Genomic DNA, 17,588 nt, shown 5'->3' with positions numbered 1-17,588 from the left:
TGTACGTCTTGGAAAGCTTTTGACCACCCCCAATTTACCACCTACACTTCTATTTCTGTAGAATTGTTCTTCGAAGATACCCATGAGATTGCGGTGATTGCAATAGCTGCTGACGGATTCGGTCGATCAAACAGGAGCTATTAATACCTTTTCTTGGTCATACAGCTCCCCGGATCTTCCTGATCGCAATTCAAGATGTCGAAGCGAGACATCCATCTCCAACCACGGATGTCCAAGAAGCCTCCATTCACAGTGGAGGCTTCTGGCTACGAGCCCGTACCGGGAGAGACCATCCCTCGTAGATTGCCACAGGCCAAAGACAACCTCATCCTGCGACCCGCGGAGGACGTCGCAACTACCTATGATGTTTTCAGACGGTCCGCGCGTATGTTCGGTAACGCAAAGGCCGTCGGTACTCGTCGCCTTATCAAAACTCACGTGGAGAACAAGAAGGTCAAGAAGATTGTCGACGGTGTGGAGCAGGAGGTCGAAAAGAAGTGGACATATTTTGAGATGAGCGGTTATACCTACAAGAGCTTCGTTGAATATGAACGCCTTGCGCTGGAATTGGGTTGTGGGTTGCGCAAGCTGGGATTGGAGAAGGATAACAAGATTCACCTCTACGGTGCAACAAGGTGAGCTTTACTGGCGGTCTTTATACAGAGGAATGATTGCTGACATATACCTCTTTCAAGTGCACATTGGCTGGCCATGTCACACGGTTCGTTCACTGTTCTCTGCAGCTCCTGCAATAAGCCATTGGCTAATATACTTGAATCTAAACAGGAGCTGCATCTCAATCATTGACCATCGTTACTGCATACGACACACTTGGGGAGGAGGGACTGAAGCACTCTCTGGTCCAGACGTCGAGTCTTGCTATCTTCCTTGACCCCGGTCTTATCCGTTCTCTTGCCAATGTTCTCAGCGATGTTAAGTCTATCAAGCACGTCATCTACAACACCGACCAGGAGGTTAAGCAGGAGGATCTGGACAAGCTCAAGGCGGATTTCGACTACTTGAACATCATGAGCATTGAGGACTTGCGCAAGCTGGGAGAGGAGAACCCTGTCGACCCAGTTCCCCCGTCTCCCGAGGACCTCTGCTGCATTATGTACACCTCCGGTTCCACGGGTCCACCAAAGGGTGTGCCTCTGACGCACAAGAATGTCATCGCTGCGAGTAAGTTAGCTGATTTGAAAACATATTGCGGATTGGCGAAGTTAACGCGTCTCTTCTACAGCTGCTGGTATCAATGCGATTGTTGGCCCTTACATCGGACCCTCCGATGCTCTGCTTACCTACCTTCCTCAAGCGCACATCCTGGAGTTCATGTTTGAGAACCTCTGCTTGTTCTGGGGTGGCACGATGGGCTACGGAAACCCCCGAACTCTGTCGGATACCTCGATGCGCAACAGCAAGGGTGATATCCGCGAATTCAAGCCGACGATTCTCGTGGGTGTCCCGGCTGTCTGGGAGTCTGTCAAGAAAGGTGTGCTCAACAACTTGAACAAGGCCAGCTTCCTTGTAAGGGGCTTGTTCTGGGGCGCAATGTCCGCAAAGACCTTCCTGATGACAAATGGATTTCCGGGAGCCAGCACGGGTGCCTCCATTCTGGATGCAGTCGTGTTCCGTAAGTTGAAGGAAGCTACCGGTGGTAGACTGCGTATTGTGATGAACGGTGGTGGCCCGGTCTCTAAGGAGACTCAGAAGTTCCTTTCTATGGCCATCGCCCCCATGATCAGCGGCTATGGTTTGACCGAGACCTCCGCTATGGGCGCTCTCAACGACCCTATGGCCTGGAACCCGGATGCCCTGGGTGAAATTCCCGGATGTATCGAAGTCAAGCTTGTCGATTTCCCGGATGCCGGCTACTTCACCAAGAACAATCCGCCTCAGGGAGAAATCCTCATCCGCGGTGGTAGTGTGACCTCGTACTATTGGGACAATGAGGAAGAGACCAAGGCCGCCTTCACCGAGGACGGCTGGTTCAGGACCGGTGATATTGGCGAGTTCGACAAGAACGGGCATCTGAAGATCATTGACCGCAAGAAGAACCTGGTCAAGACGCTCAATGGGGAATACATCGCTTTGGAGAAGCTCGAGTCTGTATATCGCTCCTCGCCCGTAGTTGGCAACATCTGTGTTTATGCCGCCGAGGACCAGGACAAGCCCGTTGCCATCATTGTGCCCGTTGAGGTCGCCTTGAAGAAGATCGCCAGTGAGAATGGCATTGAGGGTGACAGCCTCGAGTCGCTTGTTCACAATGAGAACTTGAAGTCCATTGTCCTCAAGCAGCTCCAGAGCGCCGGCAAGGCTGGCGGTCTCAGGGGTATTGAGATCATCAATGGCGTTGTGTTATCTGATGAGGAATGGACACCTCAGAATGTAAGTCTTACCACCCTCTTCTTGAAAACTACAAGCTGACCATATACCCAGGGTTACATGACTGCGGCCCAGAAACTGCAGCGCAAGAAGATCATCAACAAGTTCAGGGCCGACATCGACCGTGCCTATGGCAAATAGTAAGAGGTGGATGACTGATGATTTTTTGCTTTGTTTCCTCCCTAATTAATGTAGAAAATTATTTTTACTGGTCTGTCCCTAGCACACTGTTTTGTTTTCATGTCATTTTCTTCACCTGTTCTTAGTCGCAGCTTTCGTGCCTCGGGAACCTGTGTCTGTTACCGATTCCTTGCTAGTGACAGCAATGCGCTTGAGCGATATGCTATCTTGTCGCCTACCAGTATACAGATGGAGCGCTACTGCTCTGTTGGACAGGTCGAACCTAGTGCTAGGGTTGATACTACTAGTTGCGCATCTAAGTTATCGACACAGGCTCTCGGGCTTTTCGGCTGAATTTACGCCTTCCGTTTTGAGCGACCAAGACACTGTTGATAGTAATATGAGCTCATTCTTCTCTTTCACTGTACGACTATAACGATGCCTGACTGCCTGAGGCAGCAAGAATTGTACGCTATACCGAAAATAGTAAGCCCCGAGCCAGACTACAGATGGGTTAGTACTCCGTACGCTCCGCGACCAACTTAAGTCATTGTAAGAGTCAAGACTCCAAGAAAAGAGCCAAAGGCGAAGGTGCAGCGCAGTGATCCACAATGAGTCTCTGGAGGTACGCAGTGCAGCAGACATTAGCACGCCCTTACAGATACAAGACTAACACTGGCTGCTACAGCTCCTACCGCTCCCTCACCCCCAAGACGCGGGCCCTCTTCGGCGTCGGCCTCATGGCCTGGGCATCTCTCGGGCTGTGGTTCTCGCCGCAGGTCGAAAACGCGATGGGGATGGTACCCAGCGCCGAAGAAAAAGAGGAGCTGGAGAGGAAATTGGCGCTTCGGGTGTCGCGCGTTGAGAAGGGGAATTAGCCTGGTCGAATCTCGACATCGGAAGATATTGATTTCAGGGCCATGGATAGTTCGAACACTGCTTGCGGACTCACTCAGTCGGATAACCCTACCTTGACTTGTCTACGTGGATCACGATATGTACCGAGGAATATAGCCTCGCTGCTGGTTTCCCGGGGGTAAGGGAAAGAGGTTATCGGCAGCGGACACCAGGATACCAAGAACAGAATATAGGCTGACTACGTATACGTGTACGCTGCCCACCATCACGGGTGATCATGTCTGGATCACGTGCCATCAAGCGTCAGGAGCTCGTTTGGCTAAGCGGCACAACATTCGGAAGCCGTTTCGTGCAACGACGGGGTACTGGTGCGGAGATTTGGGATGAGACCGAACGGGACGAAGGTGGTTGGGAATTAAACAGAGAGGAAGGGGCTGTCGTGAGTCTTATCCATTGTTTCAGGGCCGTTGATGAAGGACAAGGGGATACGTGGAGGAACTGCTAGACTGCTTAGTTAGCGAAGCATCAACTATGGACAACGCAACGAAGAATTGCCAGTTGGCTAGAGAACTGCACAGATCCCGGTCATTGCCCACTTCTTGCCACACACTCTGGAAGATGCCACGATGCATCGAATCGGTCATCAGCCAAGTCCACACATGCATGAGAGGATAACCGTGATGTCATCCCCCGACGTGATTGTATGTCAATACTCGTCTAGAAGCAAGATACCCCGGTATGGAAACGCCCAAGAATGAAGCGGAACGGTGGCACACGCGCAGATTGGACGCTGGATGCAACCGTCGCACTAGGATCCTGGTGCCCATCTGCTGATCGTAGTACAAGTATTGAGTGCTTTGCCCTACTTGCCCAGCCTGTGCAGCCTGCAGGAGCAACAATGGAGGAATAGGACTAGTGTGGGAGCTGGAAAGGCTGGGGGCGCTTGCTTGATTACCGTGGAGAAAAGAATATTGAGTCACTCTTGCACGACCACCATCCGCGCCCCTTCCCCCCCCCTTGTACCACATGCATATTGTGGCTTCGCGATTGAATCTTCCAGAGTCAGTATCTAGCCTCGGATTGGAGATGGCTTTTGCATCAGTGAGGGATACGTTGACCATATTTAGGCTCGGGCCATGGGTGATAGGCTTCAGAGCTAAGGTAGACATCAGGAGAGGAATTCTTGTATGTACTAGTTCTATACAATACAGTACACGTCTTCCTGACAGACAGAAATAGAAATTGATGCGACTGCAAGGACTGGATTGTACGGATCGCACTGATGTCAATCCATGATGCTATGGATTCAGTGAAAGCATAACTTCAAAGGTGCATAATTTGACAGCAAGGTGACAGAGTCATATCCTTTGTTGCACTAAGCTAATCTACGGCTGTCTCGTCGATCATGATCGCCCTAGAGTGCACTAAAGACAGCCCACATACAGTAGTAGTCTCGTTAGTCTCATTAGCGCCTATTTCATTCTTGAGGCTTCTTACTCCGTATTCTCAGGTAGACTAATTACTGCTGCATGATTTCCTACCCCGTACTTGTTTGGAATCCTGCAGCTTCCCTTTCATCTATGTTTCTATTTCCGCGACTATCCCGAGTCCCAACCTTTAGTCTGAAGTCAAACCGTACGCCATATTCCAGTAATGACAAAGGGAAGGCGAAGTTTGCCAACGAAGCAACGCAACCAAAAAGGGGGCTGGCTACTCGAGAGGCTTGAGCGAGGCGCCTCGCCCAAAGAGGTTGTTGCTACTTGCTTCCAGACTCCTTTTTTTTTTTTTTTCCTTGTGTCCTGTATGGACTATGGAGTACGCCGTACTTAGCTAGATACCTAAAGGCAGACAAGACACACCGCTGCGGCCCTGCATGTCGATCATAGCATGCATCCATTGGCCGCCTTAGTCTGGATATGACTTCCTCCTCTTCTACCACTAGAAAGAAGCGGTGACTCTCGAAGCAGCCATGGTAGGCAGCAGCTCAGTCGCATGTATTTCATTCTCCTATCTCGACACCCACGCAAGGTTCTGACTCGTAGGAACTGGGTCGCACAGGTAACAGCAGAAAGTGACAGCGGAACGGCCCCTAAGCAATCACAACAGGAGCAAACGGACGTATCGGAGAAAATACAAGGTTTTTGACAGGGTGCGAATCTCATGATGGATTGCACAAGATTCGGAGCCAATTGATCCTTTTCCCTTGCCAATGTCACTGTGCTTTTGGAGGTGCTCCTGCTTCGTATGGGCTCCCTGATGTCGATCCTGTTGATCCTTGGATCATGTCTCTTCTTCTCTCTACGTCGAAAGCACACTAGATAATTATGTGCTAGGAAGCAAGGTGGCGCCTCAATTTTCCCAAACGGGTGATTGGTTGCATGATGGATTCCTTTCTGTACTGTGGCTGCTTGTGCACTGCAGAGCCCGGATGTACTCGGTGAACCCTGACACATTCCCAACGTCAAACAAACACCGGCGATAATGTGGATACTGCGAGTAGACATGGTTTGGTATACATTATCATTCAGACTATCTTTTTCGCCCAGAAAATTCAAGCCTCCTTTCCTTTTATCCTTCCGGAGGAGACGGAACTGTAAGCTAGAAGAAACACAAAGTGAGAAAGTAAACCAAGAAATAGTAGCCATTTAGAAGAATCGGATACGTGGCAAATATTAAATCAGACGCTAACTTGTCATGCGATTTCTTGCTCCGGTGATGGATGTGCTGTCGATCGACTCAATTTGTCGGTCTACTGCTCGTGCAGATGTGAGCCGTCCAAACTATGCGGACATTGTCTAGGTTGAACCTAGACTGTAAAAATTGCCAAAAGGTAAATGTAAATCTCGAAACTAAGACGCTTACAACTTTAAGGGGCAAATAAAAAAGCCGCAAAAATTGAGAGGGAGAAGGGGAGAAACCTAGGGCAGGCGAGCTGCGCTCCCACTGCTAAGCACGCAGACTCTGCGAGTTCGAAAATCGGCAATAAGGAGTGTCATTGTTTGAACGAGAGGGGACGAGGGGGTCATAGCCCCTGGATGTAGGGATATGTTGAAGCTGCGGCGTCAGGCGAGTGGGATGTTTCAGAAAATGCGAGGTTTCACTGGCTTCGCTCGTGAATATTGACGTCATCGAGTCAAACGACTCGGGATAGCTGTTGCCGGACTCCTCACTTCCCCTAGACAGTGTATCATACTCAAACGGCGGTAAATGCGTGCGGAAATGGTTGTCGGGTTTACGGTCAAGGAGACCGAAACCACCGTCGGCGTACCCGTCCATGCTTGACGGGCTTTTGATGGTGCCTAGCGGATCCATGGGATCATTTAGAATCCCTATATCAAATGCAGACGACGAGGATGACGAGATGTGCGGACTATCACTCAATGGGGATGGCTCCGCCATGTGTTGATACTCCGCTCGACCGTAATGAGACCCTCCGCGTGAAGACGGATCGAACGACATCATCAGATGCGATCGCGCCCCTGGTAACAGACCTGCAGGCACACTGCTATCGCCATAACCGCCATTACCGCCGTCCGGACCCATGCTCGTCGAACTATCCCGTCGACCGTCCTTGTAATGACCTGGAGAACGACCCCGGACCACCATGGGATGTGAAAGTTTTCTAGCGACCTTCATCCACTGCGTCTCACTCCCGTTGTTAGGATTCGTAATCTCCGCATAGAGCTCGACAACCAAGTTGTAGTACTGCTGCTGCGCCCGGCGCTTGCCGTTGTTCGCTGTCGCCTTCTGGAACTGAATACGCTCGAATGTGTGCTGCGTCGGCGGCTGTGACTGCTGCGGAGCCCCGGTGTATGAGGAACTGTAGTCCATCGACAATGCGGCCGATTGAGAGTTCAGCGCAAACGCGTGCTGCCCACCACCACCAGTCGTTGCACCGTGATTGAGAAGCAATGGCGGCGGCGGCTGGCAAGGTTGCAGGACGACTTTCCCCGGCTTCCTTTCGGATTGTTTGTCACGTTTCGGAGTGTGCTGAACCAACTCTCGAATCTCACCGTACTGTGCATTTACAACTGCCGATATGCACATGGAAAACTTTAGGATGCGCTCCGTCGTCTGATCAGAAACCTTCAGGTAAAGAGGAGCACGCGTCCATGGATGTAAGGAAAACGAGCAGGAGACCGAGAAATAGTTCCGCCGATAACAGGTCCATTTGTCGTCCACTTGAAAGAAGCCTTTATGTATCTTGGCGTGAATCTCTGGTTTGATGGCTTGACTGCCTGCGACTATCGGCAAAAGTATATTAGTCTCGTGGAAGGGAGGTGCGTCCGCTACTGGCTGGGGTAAGCGCTGTTGGGAGTCCATGTAAATATTCCCGGTCTGTCCGAAGAACAGATTGTGGGGAGTATCAAACGAATGATCGAGGCCCCGTGGAGTACTTGTATACGACGAAATCCTCGGCATTTCGCTCAGACTCGATAGGGAAGGGCATGTACTTCCCCGTTGAAGGGCGTACTGTGTTGGATAGTTCTCATGGCGACCTAGGATCGAGGAAGAACTGGAAAGACCCTGTCCTTGCGACTGAAGAGCGGACGACAACCCGGGCGGCGGCTGACTAGGAGGACTGGTCAGTATCATCGACATCGCTTCGACCGATGTTGTATAAACAAGCAAGTGGCTAGACCTACAGTGCAGGCACACGATGTGGCCGAAAGTCCGGCATTCTCTCGTATGGCGAGCTGGTTGAATGTGAATAAATAGAGCCTGATGCAGGAGAAAATGGACCTGAAAAAAGGCATACAGCATTAGCGAGAGCCGTTATAGCAGATTGTAACTCAATAAAAAGAACGAATCAAGTTTTCTTGTCTCGAAGCAAAAGAGAAACATACCGGAGCATGGATCAGAATGGTTCATAAGAGGGGATGCCCCAAAGCTGAAAGGAGCAAGCCTGGTCAGCAAAAAGACCGAGTCCTAATTTGGTACCAAAAGCTGCGTCTTCAACCGGGGGGCAAAAAGGCAAACGAAGTGAACAAAAATAAGATGACGCCTCATCCTGGAAGGCACTGCGTATATAAGAGACTCGATCCGGAGTTGATGGGAGGCTTTCTGCGACAGCATGATGAAGACATCAAATAACAAGACCAGCAAGGAACAGCATCCAGAGGCATGCAAGTCCAATGTGCTCAAGTAACGAATTTCGAAAATAAAAAAGAAAAAGGAAAAAGAAAAAAGATAGTGAAAAAAAAAAGAAAATGGAATCTGATGAAAACCAGCAGAGGGGCAAAAGAAGCAAGCACATAGAGAGTGTCTGGACAAGAAAGGTACTGTACACTGTGACTAGTACCAGGCAGGCAAGCGGGCCAAGTGGAGCACAAGAGTAGTCTGAATTGAAAGACAACTTACGCTACATCCTGCATTGCAGACTGTTGTGTGCTGTACCTCAAGCCGTTGGTGGCAGGGATCGAGACTGGCTGCGCTATGGAAGGGCCAATAGCACCGTTTCGTCGGCGGTTGTCCTCATCGTCCATAGAAAAGCCGGTAGGGCCAGCAAATTGTCGTGGTGCCCCGGTATAATCGCTGTCGCTGGTGACAGATCCCTCCAGGAACGGGCTCTGCAAAAGGGTTGCTGGCGGACAAAATAAGGGTCAGAGACGGAAGTACAGCACAAGCAGGACATGCCATGGTATAAAAACAGAACAAAGAAATAATACATTTTTGAAAAATAGAAAAAAAAGTAGGTAGCAAAAAGAAAAAGAATAAGAAAAAACAAAAATAAAATTGGAAACACTAAAGGAGGGATTGCTCAAGCTTCGCCTTGTCTGAAACAGGCGACATCCCTGTCGCCAAGGATCACCGTAAGGCTTCATACTGTTCACTACTCCCACGATAAAGATTTTTGCAGCACCTTGTAGCAAGAACGAGGTCGATTGAGATAGCAATGGACAGAAAAGACCGCGTGCCATCGGGGGCCCAGTCCTCCACGACATATACACTAGTTACCGGAGCGGCATATCGGACAAGTAAAAGATCGCACCAAATGAGTGGAGATGCAAGACTATGGAGTGGGCAAAGAGAAGAGGCTGAACTTACAATGGTTCATTTGTCAGATTCCCAGGTATCTGCCGTTGTCCGTTTTGGTCTTCTGAGTTGATAGGCGTCTGATTGCCGCCAGGATTTTCCCGAATTGAGCAAGCACTCTAGTAACTCGAGTATCGAAGCACTATGCTTTCAAAGACGTGAATAAGCGTCTGATCAGGTCAAACAGAAAATAGGCAGCCTGGCAAATGTTCTCCTGTTATTAACTTGCGAGTATTGCAGCTAGGGAGATTTTTTCCGAATACCCGTCGAACGGAAGGGACTCGAATTGGCAACAAGGCTTCCGGTATTATCAGCGAGGAAACAAGCCAATCAAAGACTGTTGGCTTATTCCCAGCGGGATTATGGGTTATCAAAACGTCTGCGACTTTCCTGTTAATCGGAGGCTTTCCCTGGAACATGTAAGCTTGGCCTTGAACTGACTGCTATGGATGTCAAGGTTGCGAATTGATAGAAAGGTGAGATGGGTATTGGAGAGTGTTTCGGGGAACCCAAGGCGAACAGAAATCCAGAGAAAGACGATAATAGAACACCATAGGAATAGAGATCGAATACGACGGTAGCCAACCAGAAACTCGCTTCACGGACGAAGTGCATGCATACTCGTTCGAGATTGATATAATCTTTCGGCTGCTTGGACTGTCTTCTGGGACTGCATCGTAATTTGCTCGAGGAAGATATCGCTTCTTCCCTGGGCAGCCATACATGATAGGAAAATATAATTTTTCCAACGTCCGCGGATATAATAGTAGAAAGGAGGCAAGGCGTCGGGTCGGCTGCATATTGGTGGAGATATCCACAAGTTCACAAGAGAACGCAGATAATGGACAAGATAATAAACGAAAGAAAAAAAGGCGAAGAGTAAGATATGAAATATGGACTTACTCATTCAGTAGATGCTCGGCTGATGTATGAACAAAAATGCCGGTATGAGCAGAATGTAGCTCTTCTCCCTGCGAATGTTGAATGCTTAAGCTGCACGCATACGTAGACCAGTTGTCGTACTGTTCGGTCTGTCCACGTCGACAAGGCGGTTGTCAGACTGAAACCACCCAGTTCTCAACCTCTCACACAGCAAGATGGAGTAGTCCAAGCGGATTCGCAACGAATAGATCGAAGAAGATTCAGGGTAGTTCTTCCAAGCTATCTTCCGAACCACTCAGTGGACGTTAAACGAAGACCGAGAATGGACGCCTATGGCCGCGGACTTGAGGGACAAGCTCGATAGATATTCGATTCCGGATACTGGGTCAAAGATGCTTTGCGCATGTCATGTTGGTTTCCTAGGCCTAGATATCCACCCAAGTGCGCACGACGCCCGTTTCTCCGTTTCTTTCTAGCCTGGCCCCTCTGTGTCCAATAACAATCCTGGTAGACATGCGGCGGAGTCTCTGCAGAATCTTCGTTGCGTACAAGGCTAAATGACTTCAAGTTGCTGGATTAAGCTTGCGGCCGAAGAGTGATCTCGCCACGAGATCTTGGTAAAATTGAAGTCATGCCAGGGTTAACAACATTGGTTGTAACCGAACGAAGGAAACTACAATGGCTGGTGGCAGTAGGAAGGGGTCCAACCGTACTCGCTTGAATTTCTAGATGCTCTCTTTTCTTTTTTTCTTTTTTCCTTTTCCTTTTCTTTTTCTGCCTTTCTCCTGGAGCACTTGTTCTCTTTTCCCTTATCCTTTTTGCAAAGTTCTCCAACGAGTACTGTCATGTCATTTCCGCAGCCCTGTCCTTCTTGTTCTGTACGGGACGAAGCAATAATTTCGATAATGAGCATTGTTGCATTATCTCATAGCGTGCATGTAAAGTTGGCCACTGTCAGTAGAACAGGTGCCATTGGCCAATCTGCACGTTACATCTCTCTGGTCCAAGCCACAGGCAGACTTCAAGCTGCACAACAACTGAGTAGTTCCAAGTTAAGGGTACCCTAATGTTGTCAAAATCTGACTGGACGCTTGATTTGGTGGAATGATCTAAATAGAGTAATTGTAGTCAAGTCACCTGTTCTTAGCGTCAATATCTGGCAAACGGCAGGGTGCATCAGAGCAGAAAAAAAAAAAAAAAAAAAATAAGATGGAACTAGAGAAATTAGTAGCGTAGATCATCAACCCGGATATCCCGTGCAGACCCCAGTCGCATGATGGGGCCCTGGTGTCGAACTGCTGGGCTTAGTTAGTCATAAGGGGCCAATAACTAACTGCGGGAGTTGCAAAGAACGGTTCTTTGTGAAGCGCAGCAACGCTAGACGAGGGGAGGATACGCTCATGGCGAGTCAACACGGTTCTAGTCTTCCCGGTGGAGACGATCTAAAATCTCTCAAAAGAAAAGTTGTCCCCTAGACCCTAGTACACTGGAGTCTTGGACACTTTTCGAGGCACGAGTAGGTCTTGCATGAATGAGAGATCAGGCGATCGGCGGTCCGATCGAAAATCACTGTTGGCTGTTTGCTCACCGACACGACCGACAGCACCGAAATAGGTATGCAGCGTGCACAAGCTACCATAGAGTAGAATCTGGAATGGTAAGAATGGGGTGCTAATCTCGAGCTGAACTGGCATCCAATGACCGAAGCCCGGCTGCTTTTCCATCGGCGGCTCCCGGGACAAGGTACTTTGGTTTCGAAAGGGTATGGACAGTGGAGGGATCCATGACGCGGAAAGAAATGACCCATAGAGACTGCATACATACAGAGTGCACAGCATGTTTTCCAGAAATTCGAACATCTGGCCCACCGACAAGGGAATGAGACAGAAGACAAGACACTCGGCGTATTGTGGAAGGGTATTACGGGTAATCACCCTGGATGCTGTGAAGTGACCACACACACTGCTTCTTTTTTAATGAGGGATCATCTGGTGGCTGAATGATCATCCAGGCATGCAGGAAGCTAGTTGGTTCGAATGCAATTCTCATCGTCCTGGAGCGGATGACAAGGTCATTTCATTGGTCGAGTGCCAGAATTTGAGATTACTTGGTTTGGGGACCAGGCTGCGATAATTATGGAGGGGTGGGAAGGATGTTGTGCAGGACGATTGTCCCTGGACGAATCCCATAGTAACATTGTACCAAGTACAAGGGAGGAAGTGGGGAAGAGGTTGCATCCTCCAAGCAGGGGAAATAGTTCGGGGATTGTCATTGGGGGAGTTCCCAATAATATTAATAATTAGAGCTGAGAACACATGGTTCTTGTGAATCACTCACATCCTGATCTATTTCAAGCAAAGAAGATCTGAGACTTGTGGGTGATGATAGTTTAATCAGATGTTGATGACGATAGTGGTGACGAGTATGACGGTGCTGCAGGTTGCTGAATGGAGGAAAACGAAAGAGCAAGTTGTCTTCCACAAGATCTCAAGGCTGTCCTGACTTCGTCCAGCAGCTCAACGGAACGAGGGGGCTGAATGTGTGCTCTGTAGTGGACTTCTAACTACTTCCAGTTAGTCAACTAGTAGTTTGCTTTTCGTTTTCCTTACAATAATCAAGAAGTTATGGACCGTGAACTAGGTAATTAGTACTAAGGTACGGAGTAACAGACTACTGATCCCTGTAGAGTAGTCCTGATTAGGGTGCCATGGCACGTGCAGTAGTAGAAAGTAAGCAAAGATTACCGTACCTAGGTAGTAAATACTAGCTTGGACGGATGGCTACTAAGAAGGTACAGTTCTGGGCGCTACCTTAGTATCTAAGGTAAGTACGGAGTACGGAGTACCTTATCTCTTCCGAACACCCATGACATGATCAGCGTCTCTAAATTCCACGCTGATTATGTCTTCATTGCGAGAAATCATCATGACCTCATCTAGTCCTTTTCAAAACCCTGCATTTCATCTATGCTAGTGGTAAGATTGTTCCGGACGTCTTTGTACGTTCTTTCTCTCCCTGAGTTGCATCACCATTTCCTTTCTGATGGATATCCTTTCTTCTCCAGTGGTCATAAGCGCCAAGAGTTGAGAATTCATTCTTGACTTTCAGGATTTCGAAGGCTTGGTAGCTGACACATCCTGGTAGCCGCTCTATTGCTCTAGTGCCTACACTAACTATGGAGATGAGAGAATTTTAAGATTCCGTCTCCATGGGGTCCTCCACTAACCATACTTAATTTCCACTACGACTTAGAGTCCCCACTTCGTTCTACTGAATCTAGAGGTCCGGATGGCCTAGAAGCCTGCTTCCAGGAGGCTCGGAGACCATTTTTACCACCCTCGAAAAGCCCGATTCTCATTAAGGTTCGAGCAATGCCTCAATTGATTCTTCGTTCATGTCTAGAACCATGGTCTTGTCCATTTGCCCTTGTCGGAATGTGTTCAAGATCTGGATCGTTTGGAAATGGCTAATTTTATCCACCAGGTACCTGGCAGGGTCGGAGTGCTCGGACCCTACCTGACTCAGAGCTCTACCAGCCTTTCAACATTCCGTCGTCCTTCTTTTCCGGCTCTACAGCTGCTTCGGTACCGGTGGCGAAGACTCCTTCTCCTGGTAATTTCCCCTGTGCAACAATAATGGACAACCGAAGTGGACCTGCAACTGGTCGGTGATGACGGTTGACCTCTGAATGGCAACGAACGACGGGTATGTGGAAAGGACAACATGGAGCAAAGTCCAGAACAGCAGCGTATCCTCTCAGAAGGGGGGAGGGGTCATTGCTCTGTAACAATAACCACAACTGGAAATAATTTGGGGTATGTTTCTTGATTTTGAACATTGGACTCCCTTGCCATTGAGCGCAACCGCTCGCGGGTTTACCAGCCTCGACGTTTCGAGAAGCATGGGCTATGACAAACCAGAGCAACAGTCAACCCGTCTAAGCTAATCCATACCATGACGGTCTTTCAGAGCAATGCGTACAAGTTCACTAAACATGACATTCCACTCAAACCCGGCACATCTCAGATCCGAGGAGGATACAGATTCACGGGACAGATGCCGGATGTGGCGTAGCCCTTGGGGTTCTTAAATAAATCCATGCAAATTATGTCGGGCGTCTTCAGATATCTGCCGGTTTCCGTGCAGTTTGGCAACCTGAATGGCACTAACTGACGGTCTTGCGGAAATCCACCACCTGAGGTATGGACTTTCTACTTGCATCAGGTACTATCTAGGAGGATATCACTGACATAATCGGGGATTTGTCAGGCTTCTAGTCATTCACCATTTCCAGAGATTTTTCTCCTGTACCTTTCAATACCCTTCCCTCGCTATATTTTCTTCTCCGGGGGTGCTGCGTGGCGAACCAGGGATTCCTCGTGGCTGGACTATGCATTGTCTAAGCCCAATACGTCTCGTGCAACATGAAGTAGTCAGGTGCTACCAGAGTACGAAGCCCTCTGATGCAAGTAGATTTGACCGACAGACCCACCACTAAATCATTCGGTGCTTGGAACTAAAGGACTGCAAACCGAGATGACGCACCCTTTCATAAGCTCCTCTCATGGCTTGGGCAATCGGCATAGTCGACAAGCCTTCCAGATGATCTACGTATTCCCGGAGACCGGAAATCGAAGAGCCGATGAGATTTAGGTTTGTAGACTGGTCGTTTCGAGTGCTGTCGCCAAGCAGATTCGAGACTTTCCTTGAAGGTGTGTCAGTGTACGATACGGCAGTTTCGCTCGCGTATGGCTAGGACAAAAGGCAAGCCATGATAATTGGGTCGACATTCTTGACACCGATTGGATGGAGTGGACACTGAAGATCATTCTAGGGGCCGATATGCTGACTCCCGCAAGACTCCAGAACCTCCGCTCTTTGGACCAAGGGCTGCCTGTCCCAGAAGCACTAATGTTGTACGACACTCTGCTCGAAAACCTGCTCAGAATCGTGTCTCAGACCGTCATTGTTATGTCCATGGTACGGAACGTTAGCATTGTCAACTACCTAGCAACCCTGATGACAAGCTTCGTCTGCAATGTAACAGGTGTGGAAGGCCAAACTCATTGGATGATACTCCTGACCGTTAGTTCCAGAGAGACAGATGTTGATCTGAGCTATACATACTGCACTCCACAATGCATTGGTGTCACTCTCGGATGAAACTTCGATGCAACGCTGTTGACCCTTCAGTCTCTGATGGGCGCAATCTATTCGCCTTCTGTTATCAAAGCTTCTGACAAGAAAACTGCTTGCCCCTTCGGGTCATTGCTCATTGAGCGAGGTGTCGGCTTCACAAGATCCGCGCCAATCAAGTTATGCTCCCTATCTAGACCAATCTGTCCTTGTTCTTTACTGGACAAAGGAGAATCCTTGAGCTCTTTCTTGCCAAGATTCAAACATACGCTGACTAGCTGCTGCAGCAGTCGTGGCGGCAGTACCTCGTTCGATGGAACACAACAACTGTCATTCTAGACGGGTGGAGCATAGTACCCAAGCTTGCTTAGCTTTTGAGTTTACTCCAGTCTGCTTGAAATTATCCTTCCCCATTCAATATTATTGTTCAACATACAGGAGTGGAGTTCGCAATGGCCTTCACTTCTTTCCGAGGTACCTTCCACCTACAGTGAAAGAAACGCCCGCTCTGATGTTGCAGAAAGCTGCAACATAGTAGCCGCTGCCTCCACAGTGCGAGTCCCCCCTCGTGGTGAGCAAAGGACCAAAGGAGCAGGGCCGTCTACACTGCGTAGTACGTCCTGGTCATGCTACAACATGATTTCTCTTTCAGGATTAGAGACTATGACAACTTTCTCATTTCTGTACGCTTCCATTCAGATGAGAATGGTGAAAATATAAACCCTCTGATAGCTTTTCTTTGTATCCAATGGCCGCGCGCCTCCAGCAAGCAAACCACACGACGCATGTCTTTTTATAATCATCATTATCGACCGAGTCATACAGTACAAAGAAAAAGGAGGAAGATCTCTAGTCATGAAGCGAGCTCTGCCTGACGAAAACACCCAGGTGCCGTGAAAGGAAATCAGGAAGCAAGAATCTAAGTCGCCCTCTTTGCGAATTCGACGCGGAGAATCAAATGACGGTAACCAACTGCAAAGGAGGAAAGATATTAGCAACTGTATTTCGCAAGGTAAAAGAAAAGAGGAGGCGAGAGGGGAAAAGAACATACAGCCATCCATCTTTTCGCAAGCACGTGCAGCATCGGTCCGATCTGCAAAGCTGATAAAAGCGAAGCCCTTGGCTCTCTGGGTTTCTCTGTCTCTGGCAAGGAAGACTCTGGTGACGCGACCGAAACGCTCGAACAAATCCCGAAGTTCTGATTCCTCTGCCAACTCGCTCACCTATAGAACGTAAAATCAGTATTTATTCCATAGATGATGCTGGGACGTAGAGCAGACGGGTAGGAGGCAAAACTCACATTTGTAACTCTCAGAGTCGCCAGATCGTCCTTCTCGTACTTGCCAGCCATTCTCTCGCCACCAGCAGCAGCACCTTTCCGCAGGTGAGGAGGCACGTAGCTCGAGGTTCCAGCACCAAGGCCACCAGCAGCGGGGACATCCTCAGCGCCGGGCTCAGCACCAGCCGCAGCGGTCTCGTCGACAGGTGCCATAGTATCCTTGAACGGACAACGAGCAGTGAAATGCTCTCCGCTGCAGATACGACACTTGACCTTCTTGTCCTTGAGCTGGTCCTTGATGCTGCCCTTCTCGGGGCCGGCCTTCTCAGCCTCCGCGGCCTGAGCCCGCCAGTTCACACTGGGTCTGAAGATGATGTTCTCGCCGACGGAGGTGGTGTCGAACGAGGGGCCGGCCGCGTGGCCCTTCTCGAGCCCGAACTTGGCCCACGACCGCCGCTCCGCGACTTGCGGGTTGACGTGCTCCCTCACCACGGTCGTCTTGATCCGGCGGGTGACCTTGACCTTCTTGCCCTCGTCGTTGAAGCGGTACGAAACAACGGTCTTTGTGCCATCTTTGTTTGTCGTGACTTGTTGCGCGGGGAGCGCGGAGGGGTCATCGAACTCCTCGTCGTCGGCCCAGTCAGCGGCGCGGCTGAAAAAAATGAGAAAAATGGTCAGAATCAAGGCGGGACTAGAATGCGTTGCAGAAGATATACTCACTTTCCTAGTCTGGACATTTTGTGTGATATGTGGTGACTTGATGTCTGTTTGCTGAATTTCTTTGATTTCCACGAAAGGCGAATCCGTTGTGGATTTGTTCGGTGTGGCGCAAAATCTGTGGCGCGTCCGCTATGGCTGGTGTTCAGGAACGAGAGTCACGTGGCTTATAGGT

The 17,588-nt window shown here is 49.4% G+C and overlaps 4 protein-coding genes across 4 annotated transcripts, besides 2 other annotated features; 2 read left to right on the top strand and 2 right to left on the bottom strand.

The window, feature by feature from the left end:
- Nucleotides 1–195: 195 nt before the first annotated feature.
- On the top strand, nt 196–2,526 carry faa4 (long-chain fatty acid-CoA ligase FAA1; the record flags this gene model as incomplete). The annotated part of the gene is made up of 5 exons (XM_001260478.1): nt 196–635; nt 696–721; nt 787–1,182; nt 1,244–2,388; nt 2,440–2,526. 5 exons carry the CDS (start codon nt 196–198, stop codon nt 2,524–2,526), a joined length of 2,094 nt encoding a protein of 697 aa, XP_001260479.1.
- A 1,114-nt stretch (nt 2,527–3,640) lies between these two features.
- NFIA_085340 (uncharacterized protein) lies at nt 3,641–4,273 on the top strand (the record flags this gene model as incomplete). Its single annotated transcript, XM_001260477.1, has 2 exons — nt 3,641–3,802; nt 4,085–4,273. The coding sequence occupies 2 exons, from the start codon at nt 3,641–3,643 to the stop codon at nt 4,271–4,273; spliced, it is 351 nt and encodes a 116-aa protein (XP_001260478.1).
- Nucleotides 4,274–6,309: 2,036 nt separating this feature from the next.
- NFIA_085330 (NDT80 / PhoG like DNA-binding family protein) lies at nt 6,310–7,410 on the bottom strand (the record flags this gene model as incomplete). Its single annotated transcript, XM_001260476.1, has 1 exon — nt 6,310–7,410. One exon carries the CDS (start codon nt 7,408–7,410, stop codon nt 6,310–6,312), a length of 1,101 nt encoding a protein of 366 aa, XP_001260477.1.
- Nucleotides 7,411–11,016: 3,606 nt separating this feature from the next.
- Nucleotides 11,017–11,054: a microsatellite.
- A 412-nt stretch (nt 11,055–11,466) lies between these two features.
- Nucleotides 11,467–11,486: a microsatellite.
- Nucleotides 11,487–16,336: 4,850 nt separating this feature from the next.
- On the bottom strand, nt 16,337–17,433 carry tif35 (translation initiation factor eIF3 core subunit g; the record flags this gene model as incomplete). Its single annotated transcript, XM_001260475.1, has 4 exons — nt 16,337–16,389; nt 16,469–16,640; nt 16,718–17,348; nt 17,417–17,433. 4 exons carry the CDS (start codon nt 17,431–17,433, stop codon nt 16,337–16,339), a joined length of 873 nt encoding a protein of 290 aa, XP_001260476.1.
- Nucleotides 17,434–17,588: the final 155 nt, after the last annotated feature.

Source organism: Aspergillus fischeri, genomic scaffold (genome assembly GCF_000149645.3).
Source record: "Aspergillus fischeri NRRL 181 1099437636264 genomic scaffold, whole genome shotgun sequence".
Taxonomy (NCBI): domain Eukaryota; kingdom Fungi; phylum Ascomycota; class Eurotiomycetes; order Eurotiales; family Aspergillaceae; genus Aspergillus; species Aspergillus fischeri.
Note: the sequence above shows the minus strand (reverse complement) of the source record. Positions and strands in the feature narration are given on the sequence as shown.